This window comes from Syngnathus acus, chromosome 3 (genome assembly GCF_901709675.1).
Source record: "Syngnathus acus chromosome 3, fSynAcu1.2, whole genome shotgun sequence".
Taxonomy (NCBI): Eukaryota; Metazoa; Chordata; class Actinopteri; order Syngnathiformes; family Syngnathidae; genus Syngnathus; species Syngnathus acus.
Window position 1 is genome coordinate 12862559 of NC_051089.1, and position 11400 is coordinate 12873958.

The 11400-nt window shown below is 37.9% G+C and overlaps 1 protein-coding gene across 3 annotated transcripts; it reads left to right on the plus strand.

Annotated features, from left to right (window-relative positions):
• Nucleotides 1-6468: 6468 nt before the first annotated feature.
• slc35c1 (solute carrier family 35 member C1) lies at nt 6469-9981 on the plus strand. Of its 3 annotated transcripts, none has more exons than XM_037248084.1 (3): nt 6469-6589; nt 7425-7930; nt 8947-9981. In XM_037248084.1, exons 2-3 carry the CDS (start codon nt 7456-7458, stop codon nt 9522-9524), a joined length of 1053 nt encoding a protein of 350 aa, XP_037103979.1. In that variant the 5' UTR covers nt 6469-6589; nt 7425-7455; the 3' UTR covers nt 9525-9981. The 3 variants fall into 3 exon arrangements, with proteins under 3 accessions (XP_037103979.1, XP_037103980.1, XP_037103978.1); XM_037248085.1 differs by lacking the exon at nt 6469-6589 and adding an exon at nt 6652-6736; XM_037248083.1 differs by lacking the exon at nt 6469-6589 and having other exon boundaries at nt 7319-7930.
• Nucleotides 9982-11400: the final 1419 nt, after the last annotated feature.

Here is an 11400-nt window from a genome sequence, read left to right on the forward strand (position 1 = left end):
GGGTGTATTTGTTTTCAAGACAAGCTTTCCTTAATTGTTTTTTCGAAATTAAAAGATGCGTAACATATTGCTATCAAGGGACTGCTGAATCTGATGTGCAAGTCTCCAGGTTTTCAAACATGCACACATTCATGTGTTTTGCAGGTGTCTTTATTATAGAAACTTAGTATTAAGTGAGACTTTTTGTTTTGTATTAGGTATTACCATTTCAGGCCCTTTTTGATACATATCTTTGTATACCACTCTACATGCCAGACCTGGGCAAAGGACAGCCCGGGGGCCGCATCCAGCCCACCTATAATCTCTCTCAGCCCAAATGCCCAAATAGGTGTTTTAATTAGAAAGTTGTGATTTTTATTTGCACACATGTGGAAGCTCACGCACTTTCTTGGAGTTTGACAGTTCATTTGCACAGCCAAACTATCTCAAACTAAATTAAATGCTATTTAACACGTTCCAAATTGTAGTTTCCAAAGCCTTGTCCAAACAATGAGCTGATTAAAATACACGTACATGTACACATGTACGCACGCATGCACGCACGCACTCAGGCATGCCTGCATGTAGGCACACACTCTGGGGTGCCCAGTCTGCTGGAAGTCCTGCAACTGTGTGCTGCTAGCCCATGAAATAAGCTGCTCCCCCAGTGTTCCACTATGCGCTTTAATTTAGAGCTCCAGTGGCCAGAATAACATTATGTGACCTGGTTATCCTAAGCTGCCCCTCAGAGGTGTTTTTTCTTTTAGAAATAAAAGAAAATCCTGATATATAATTTCCTACCCCTATCTGAACCTAGTTTAAAGAAGCAAACAAATAATATTACTGAATGAATGTCGCTAGAGGCGAATATTTGTTTGTAAGATACAAACAAATTAAGTCTTCTGCTTTTGTATTTCCTCTTGTCATAGGTTGAAATTACATAACACTAGTTGTTCCACTTTAAAACAAAACAAAAACAAAAAAACACCCCAGATTTGAGCCATAGATCATTTGGGGGTAGAAAATTATTTTGGCATTCTTGAGATCTTAGATCTCAAAATGTTACACGTGCTCTAAAACACATCTAGCCATTTTTTTTTTTTTTTAAACATTCAGGATCAAGGGGAAACTGGAGCTTAGCCACTGTGACTGAGGGTAAAAGGTGACATGGATGGGCAATTTAAATGATGGATGCAGACCACACCTTTTTATCAGTGCTTCTCTGGGGCCACATGACCACTGTTTAGGAAGTTAACCAGATGTAGAAGTTTATGTTATTGAGGTACTATATTTGCCATGCATATCTATCCAAAGACGAAAAAAAAATTACCATGCCTAATTATTATGCCAAAACACAGATTTTAGTATTGGCAGTATCAGATTTGGTTGCAAGCACAACTAGGCTATGTATGCCATCTAATTGTGAATAGTAATGTTAGAACTTTAAAGTATACAGTGGAACCCCGTTTTTCGTTGGGAATGGTGATTGGATCGGCAGTGAAGAGCTTTTTTTCCCATGCTTCTTTAGAATGAACACAACCCTTTCCACAGGGCTAAAACGGGTCTGAGTGGGTCGGAGGAACTGCAATGTGCATTCGCGTAATGTTAACATTTTAGCCAACCAAGATGACACCCTATGATAGACCTTTTCTTTTTCGTAGGAAATTCATTCGTTTTCTGTACTGCTTATCCTAACTTACGGTTTCCGGTAAGCTGCACCTGTAGTTCTTGTGCACATAGATACGTACATATGCAACCATAACCTCAGCTTCATAGCACTGAAAGTACAACCAACTCGAGTATTATTACGTTTTTACCTCGCAAGTTCCTAATAAGTCAATTTGAACTTCAATACAACGAGTCACTTTGTAGGTTGTGCAAGTACATGTTCTCATTGCTACAATAATGACCTTAATGCAGCAAATAGACAAAGCCATCTGGCAAACAAACACTGTTTGCATGGAAGCTGAGCAACCATGATAATAAATCTCTGTCATTTAAACAAGCTCAGCATGTCAATCTATTCCTTGGAAGAGCAGGACTCTGATACATCAAATTGAGATGATCTATGGCATGCTTTTTATTTGCTTTGAAATAAATCAAATCATTTGCTACTAGTAACTAAACTCGTAACCACTCGCCTACTTGAATCGGCTCTGAAGTCGTGGAGGAAGGAGAAAGCACTAATTCATTTGCAAAAGACACAATCCTCCCTCTACCCAAAACAATGAGTGGGTTTTCCAAATATGCCATTAAGCACTACTTTTTGTTTTACATATATAAACGCATGCAAAAATGCGTTACAGTTGATAATTATCAATAAATGTCTCATATTTCCATTGCCAATAAATACATTTATTAAAATAAAATGGTATTTTCAACAACCCATACTCCCTAATGCTATTACGCTTTCTGTTGCCATAAATCTTATTTTTTGAGGCACCAGCAGACCAACTAGTTCATATTCAACAGCCTGTGAACTGCAGTAATGAAGGAAGATACCATATGGCTAAGATCAAAACCTCTCCTCAACTGGAAAGAAAAACTCAGCTAATTAAATATGCTTCCCTATTAATTCAGCCACTGTAATTAGATGAGAATTTATTCCGCATAAATATTTCACTATGTCAGCAGAACCATGTCCAGAGCCTTGAGAAAATGGTGAATACCACTCATTTTTAACATCTCCCACAACTCTTAATATGCTCATTCCACTGAGCTTGGAAAAATAGTTTTAAATATTCAGAATTTCATTTGTCCCCTCACATCTTGATTGGCTGTATAAATATCAATAAGAACTGATGTACACGAAAACACCCAAAAACTCTCTGTGTTCATTTATATTAGAGATAATAAAGCCCAAAAAAATCCAAACAGATAACAAACACAGCTGTAAGGAAAAGTCATTTGTTTTCCAAGTTCATTTCATTCATTCACTTTTGAGCATAACTCACTGTCATCTTGCGTTGATCCAATTTATACAACCATGTTTGTGACTTCAGCTTGTGAGATAATCAATCACTTTCCACCCAGGGTGCGGAAACATTGGTGTTTTTTGTTGTATTTCATGCTATCTTTGTAACGGAGGCAACAAATTCATATCGCTTTCCCGAGCCTCAACTTAATGTTGCTCATGTGTTGTGTATCTTGACATTCCATTGATAATGCACTAATGAAAAGCAAAGAGCATCAGTGAGTTAGTACTCATCAACAATCTACAATAAAGGCAAGAATTTATTTGAATTAAAGCAGCATCCTGTAATTAGGAGGAGTCTTAAAATCTGTTATTATGATTCAATTGACTGATGATTATAGTCATTTGCATTAATATTTTATTGGAATTGACTAAGAAGTATGACTTTAAATCAGCCCTATAGTCTGTCTTCTGTTAAAAGGCTTGTGTTTAAAGAGTGCACAGCTACAGCTTAACCACAAACAATTGAGCACTGAAACAATTCTCCTGCTTCACTATGATGGCATGACTCCCCCCAAGGAAAACCGGAGTGGTGTGTGACAGCATGGAACAATTAGAAGGAACACGGCCTCTTTTAAATGCAAAATGGGACCAAATATTGAACCGGCCTGGGTACAGCTCAATCCCTATTAGCAAGTGTCATTCAACAGTGTGAAAACTATGCTTTGGCCATTTAGCAACCCATCATTCCAATCTAATTCTAATACCACTTTGTATTTTGCAAATTGTAAACATGAGATTTTGATTGAAAATATGCCAGCATAGCAAGCTCTACTGAAAACAGCGTATTGTATTCTGAAGTATAGTTTTATCACTGCTGAGGTGTTTTTAAAATGTATGGTAATTAGACTTAAGTAATATGTATGTGGTACGGAGTGAAGAGGCTGTTGTTGCACTAGAAATATTATATTTTCTTTTGTATAATGTTGTGTTTGATTTATGACATTTGTTCACATTTTGATTGTTACAGAATGTGATATTGGACATTACAGCATAGGGCAATTGTGAGCGTTTTGTTAAAAGGGACATTTGGATGCTTATTTTCAGCCTCGCTACTACATAATATTAATTAATTAATTAATGGAATTTATTCATTTCATAGTTACATGCCGGATAAGTGAAAGGGGAAATGTAATTGCTTGTTTGTTTGTTTTTTGTTTATTTGTTTTTTTAACTACTAATCATAAATAAGAGCCCTTAAGTAAAAGGATAAATAAAAATCTTGGTCAAAGATAAAACCAAAAGCATTGTATCCACTTTTTCCTACACACAACTGCCACTGCTGACTGTGAGATGAGTCATCAGACTCAACTTGGTCTCTGATGACAGAACAAAGGGAGACACATCAGTACAACAGTGATAAGTAGGACACTTGCACATACTATACTGCAACAGCATTTTATGTTGCTGAGCTAGAATAAGACAAATAATGACCAACTTGAACCAAATAATTAAAGAGCTTCTCATTGGCTCTATTGAGCTGTTGATTTCTGAGGATAGTTCATTTACGTTATGTAGCATGATGCCTCAAAATACAGAACATGTCTTTTCACTTCAAGGTTGAATTGTCATTGTCATTGACATGACTCATTGTTTCTTCTTTGGAGCATGACAAGATTGTATGATTTGTGCTAGAATTGTTTTGTGCTGTAACTTTTCACTTCCCTGCCTTCTGGACATTGTTTAGGCTGTCAATGACTAAGACCGTATAAATATGAACAGGGAATCCTTTCGGGATGGGTTGGACCTTCTTCCGCATCTGTATGATTGATAAGGCTTCATAACCATGGGTTGATCTGGCATCATTAAACCTGTTAGTCTTTGACATATACAGTCCTCAGTCTGGTCTTTTATAGTATAGCGTGCATGAAGGACAAAGAGCCAGCAGTTCAGTAATTAACAAAAGTACAAGAACTACAGCCACTTACATTTAATGTATTCTTTACTCTTATTTAACCAGGAAGAAAGCATTCAGATGGTCAGGGCCAAGATGGATAGTCTATAGTTAAATACAGGCGAGCAATTCATCAGTACACAAGCAGTATGACAAGCATACGGTATCCTAATTTAAAAAAATATCTCTGAGTCACATTTCTTCCCTTTCATTTCTTTCCTTTCCTGATATATTTGGTGGCAATAACTGCATAGTGAATTTCTAAAAAAGCGGTTTCAGTGCTTCACTGGCCCAAGATGCAGCACATTCTCTCAGTTGTTGTAATTGCTAATAATGAGTGGAAATTGCTGCAGCTCGGAGAGGTCAAGGAAACGGAACATCAAATGAATACCAAAATCAGACAAAGTCAAACTACTCCGATTCAAGTCTCGGTATGAGAAGTAAAATACCCTTCTTGAAAGCAGCAGTTAGAAACGTGACAGAACAGACCAGGAGCCTCATGTACAGAGACTTGCATGGCTTTCATACTAAAACACGACAGATGGATGGATGGATGGATGGATGGATGGATGGATGGATGGATGGATGGATGGATGGATGGATGGATGGATGGATGGATGGATGGATGGATGGATGGACGGATGGACGGACGGATGGACAGATGGACGGATGGACTATTGATTGTGAGTTTCGGCTCCGCACCTCAGGTCACCGCAGCAAGTCACTCACATAATTAGTTTGGACGTTTCACACCGGATGCTCTGCTGATGCAACATTCCGGTTTATCGACAGTATCTACAGCGGCTTAGACCAGTACTGAACAGCTCTTTGCAGTAGCTCAGAAATCACAACATTCTAAAATCGATCAAACATTTTTGCCAAATTGAGGCTGAATGTTTCCAGAAGACCAACTGGTGGTTTGATTTATAAAAAATGTTGATACACAAATCGTTTGTCAGCTTTAAAAAAAATTATTAAAAAAACATTGATAATCTGGTGTCTGAAACAATGTACAAAGTATTTGTACTGCAATTAAATAATTTGTTCATTTCCCACATATTGTTTCAGAAAATTATGATTATGAATTATTATTTAAAACGTTAACAATAAGCACCCCACCCATAAATAGCAATATTTTCTCACGTTGTCGCACTTGGAGTGAAAAAAATAAAATCGATTCTTTGCTGCCATCTCGTGTCTTAATGCAACATTACATCTAAGCGGTGAACCTGATACGACACGGGTGAACGGAAATCTTCGAGATTGCTTTATTTGTCCATAATGTATTTTTGACGCTGAGTTTTTTTTAAAGTATTTACGTTTTTCCTAGCAGATACTTGTTTTTTGTTTTTTAAAGTTTGACCTATTAAACCTTGCTTAAAATTGCTTCTCATGAATATTACTACTGATCTCCTTCATGAAAAAAACAAGGGCAGATTCTGATTCAGTGGAAAACAATAAAATCTTCCAAAAAAGTGTACTTGCATCTCTGATTTAAAATTTTGCCTAAAATATTGTGCAACCAATAAGGTCCAATTGCTTTCAGCACTCACATAATAATAATAATAATAATAAATAACTGTTTGACTCGGGGGATGTTCCAGGGAGCGGGTTATGTGAAAACTGAGTAAGTTACCCCGGAAACGAGGGAAACTCTGAGTTATCCGTTCCAGAAAGAGAGGTAACCTAAACTCTGGGTCAGTTACAGGTCTACATAAGGACATCCAATCAAGTAGAATAAGGTGATCTGTTTTTCCTCAGTTGTCATGGTGACTCGTGGTATCGGAGCTCGATTGATAATGGCTTTTTATAGGAGTTGTGCACGCGCGTAACTCTAGGTGAACATACTCGGGTCAGCTTTCTGGAACCGAATACTCTCCCATCTCAGAGTAAGTCAACTAAGAGTCAGGGATAGACTCAGAGTATGTTGAACCTGCTTTCTGGAATAGCCCAAGGATCTAAAGCAAACAAAGACGTAGAACATGTTCATGTTTTAGTGCGACTTGATTAATGTACTGGTGTTCACGATAAGCAATTTTTATAAAACGATTGATTCAAAGAAGCGGTTCATTAGTATCGACATTCGTTCTTTTTTCATTACCAAAATAAATCTTAATTTGCTCTACAATTTCCACGTGATTTCGTGATGTTTGGCAGTTGCGTAATAAGTAATTACTTATTACTCAATCTAATTTAAGTTAGATTCAGATCGACATAAAAACAAACTCAAACAAGGAAGTGCGTGACAAAGGATGACGTCATAAAGGTTGACTTCCGGGGCTAATATTTTCTTTCAAGATAAAAGGCGTGAACAGTACAATGTTGCATTTACGTTAAACTAGCCACCCAGATAATAGTTAGGCAGAGATCACTTTATTTTTGGGGAAAAAAAATATATGTTATTATCCATAGGATAGTGAGCATGTTACTTCTACGGATATGATTCTATTTTGTCTTTGCTTCTATAGCAGCCAGCCGGCAGTGACGTTGGTGTTGCGTTCATCGCAGTCTCGTTCGCAATTGTAACTGTTCGATAGCATCATACAAATGACAGTTTTTCTGTTCAATCATGAACAGGACGCAGCTGAAGCGGTCCAGTATTTTGAGGATGGCTGGTGTGGAAATGGTGGACCGAGATGGACTCGGGGAGACCTTCGTTCTCCGGGCTGCCAGGATAGCAGCTGTAGTAGCGCTGTACTGGTTCATCTCCATAACAATGGTGTTCCTCAATAATCACCTACTGGACAACCGCGACCTGGACGCTCCTCTGTTTGTGACATTCTTCCAGTGTGTTGTGACTGTGGGGCTCTGCTGTGTGATGCAGTTGTTGTCCTCCGTGTGGCCGTCATTGATCGACTTCCCGTCGGTCAAATTTGACATAAAGACGTCCCGCGAAGTTCTGCCCCTGTCGGTGGTCTTTATCAGTATGATAACCTTTAACAACCTGTGCCTAAAACATGTTGGAGTGGCCTTTTACACCGTGGGACGTTCTCTAAGCACTGTATTTAATGTCTTGCTGTCATATGTGATACTGCAACAGGCAACTTCCTTCAAAGCCATGTGGTGCTGTGCGATCATTCTTGGTACGTTGATCATGTTTCTCTTATTCTTTGCAGGCGTATTCGGAAATCTGAGCTGGTCTTGATGTGATCTCATAGAAACACTACCATCACAAAACAAACAACATACAAATATAATGATTGGCAGAGTTTGTCATTTAAATCATGTGTCAAACTCAAGGCCCGGGGTCCAGATGCGGCCCGCCACATCATTTTAAGTGGCCCGCGAGACAAATTTTGCGTTGACTTTGTATCATTACTAAAATTACAAATTGTCTTCACTTTAAAAAAAATAGATATTGCTTGCTATTTTTATTATCATTTGTCTTTTTAAAATATTTGAACAGTTTTTATTACTCTCTGATTTCAAAACAAGTTATTCATCAGTTTTGTTTGTAGCCTATACTGAATATAGAAGACGTTGAGAATCAGAATGGCCCTCCGAGGGAAACTATGACTACGATTCGGCCCGTGAGAAAAATGAGTTTGACACCCCTGATTTAAATTAACAGCAAGTTTACTAATTGGAGCAATTTTTATGTTGTTTTGCAACAACCTGCTAGTATTATTATCCATCCAGTGATCCATCTATTTTCTAAAACACTTACTGTCAAACAAATGGCAAGTGACTTTTACTCAGTGGCACAGAATCAGATAAACAATAGACCGTTTTCTAATTCTGGTCACCAATCTCAGCTTCGGCCTCCCATGTTCTAGCGCTGACTGTGTGGGCTTTCTTGCACAAGTGTGCACACTTGCTTTCAACAGGAGATGTGGCTGTTGGAATTACTATTTGAACTCATAAGTGGAGGGTCAACTCACTTTCCGCCATTTAAAGTGACCTTGATTAGCCCTATTTTTCTATTTGTGTTCCAGCAGTACTATTTTTTTTTTCTTCAAATTACTTGGACAACTTGTAGATCACATTTAACGGTGGAAAATGGGTTGAAATTAATTACCTGGTCATTATTTTTTTTACAACGCAAAAAAACTAGCATGAGGTAGAAAAATCTCATCCTGGTTGTTTTGTTGTTTCTCAGGTGGATTCTGGCTTGGTGTAGACCAGGAAGGCCTGGCAGGCTCCCTCTCCTGGTCAGGTGTCTTTTTTGGTGTGGTCGCCAGTGCCTGTGTGTCTCTCAATGCGATACTCACAAAGAAGGTGATGCCTGCGGTGGACGGAAACATCTGGAAACTATCCTACTATAACAATATCAATGCGTGCGTCCTCTTTCTCCCACTCATTCTTGTGTTTGGAGAAGTGGGACGCATCGCCAGCTTCAACAGCCTCACTGATATGTGGTTCTGGGGCATGATGACACTTGGAGGAGTGTTTGGGTTTGCCATCGGTTATGTCACAGGACTGCAGATCAAGTATACCAGTCCGCTGACACACAATGTCTCAGGGACCGCCAAAGCTTGTGCTCAGACTGTCATTGCAGTGATGTACAACTCTTCCAGTAAAAGCCTTCTGTGGTGGACCAGTAACATGTTGGTTCTAGGCGGTTCCTCAGCCTATACATGGGTCAAGGGCAGAGAAATGAAGAAAACTCCTTGCAATTCTCAGAATTTCACCAAAGAAAAATTGACACTTGGGGAGAAAGGAAACACAGGCGTATAGTGCACCTCTATTAGTGGGGGCATTTTAAATGAATCCTAGAATTTGTCATTTTTTTGTCTGCTTTAGATTATTTTTACAAATGACGTGAAATGCGCCTCTAGTCTTTCAGGGTTTAATGATTCAGTGGGTTTCTAATTTCATGTCACTTTGTGTAATAGAGTGAACTTTTTATGCCTTTGTATTCCGTGCTATTAGTGTTACCTTGACATGCACGTTTAATTCAATCCAGACTGATTTTATAAGTTTATTTATGCTTCACTTTACAAAGCAACACAATTGATTGAGCGATGGTTCTTATTTGAAAATCAAATCCTCATTTACGCCACTGTATATACATGTAAGTCAAAGTAGAACATTTTTTGTATTTGTTTGTTTCAAAGACTGACTCAAGTCATAACGTGTATGCCACTGCCAGGGGGTAAAAACGTATTTCATAAACATGCAAAATATTTTCAACCAACATTGTTTGTTTTCTTTGCATGTGCCTCCCTATTGAACGTGAAGGGCTATCAATATATTCATCCATTCACCCATGTTTTCTAAAGTAGTTAGTGGCTTTAAAAATTGACACATCTCAAATATCTGGGTGTTGAGATGCTAAACTTAAAAAACCAAGCTGAATCATTTTAAACCTTTAACGTTACCTACAAACTGTACAAATGCAAAACTGAAGAGTTTTCAAGTGGAAAAATTAAAAACATCCATTAACCTTGTACACCCACAAACTAATCTAATTTATTACGAAACCTTTGACGGGCACTCCAAGCATAGCTATATGTCTCATACATGCAAATTCTTTGTGCAACTCCCCTCACGGAGTTCTTTTATCTTCGAACATATGTGAATTAAAAACGTTTATTGATGTGTGAAAACGCATTACACACGGAAAAAAGAGTTTTTCCAGTGTACAGTATATTCATTAAACCTCATGATGGGACAGAAATTTGTGCTCTGGCCTTTCTAAATCTTTCATCAAGGTTTTGCCTCATTAGCATGCCCCTATTATTCTCATCATGTACTCTCTCCACTTTAATGCACAATTGCCCTCGGATGCATATCATGAATATTAAGCAGAGGTATTTGCTAAATTCAGGTTTATGGAATTGAGGCTATAATCAAGATTTATGCTTTGATGGTGAGAAGTGACCATTTATTTAGTTGATGAGCGTGACTTTGACTTATCCCAGATGATGTGTGAGAGGCAGGTACAGCTATGACCAGTGATGTCAGTGATGTGTTACAAGATGCACATTTTTGAGTAACAACCAATCTGATATGTTATTTTTTTCCTCAAAATTAATCAGACAACGCAAAAGGCTATTTTGTGAAATATATTTGCTCCAGCAATTTCAGCTGGTATAAAAGTGGGCTTTAAAGTACACAAAAGCAACAGCAAAGAAAAAGGTAAAAACAAAACTAAGCACTAAACACTGCTTTTTGCTTTGACTTATTGGCAAGGGCCGAGATTCAAACAACCAAACAAAAGGTTATGCCCAGAAACCCAGTACCTTTTTTTTTAATATACATTCTTTGATACATTAATTCATCAGTACTTCCAAATTGAGTGTTCATTGTGTCTTTAGCTGGGGAATGAGAGATCATAAAAGGGTGGTTACATGTGCAGATAAAGATAGGAACATTTCAATTGACACTTGATCGTGTTTTCATACCCAGGGGATTTTTTTGAAATAAATTCAATGACTGCCTCGCTGCTGCAATTCTGCAGAATGACACTTGATGGCAACAATACTTCACTTCAGTCAGTACAATCAAAGCTAACTTGTGCTTACATTTTGATAAAACCCTTTTAAATATGGTGATGTTCTGTTTTTTTTTTTATAATGCTTTCTATCAAAGCACAAGCCAAAACACTTTG

Bases quoted from the DNA above. Each gene is read 5' to 3' on its own strand.
- slc35c1 (XM_037248083.1), top strand. From the start codon at position 7,417: ATGAACAGGACGCAGCTGAAGCGGTCCAGTATTTTGAGGATGGCTGGT. The intron at 7,931-8,946 runs GTACGTTGATCA...GTTGTTTCTCAG, and splicing joins GTGCTGTGCGATCATTCTTG to GTGGATTCTGGCTTGGTGTA.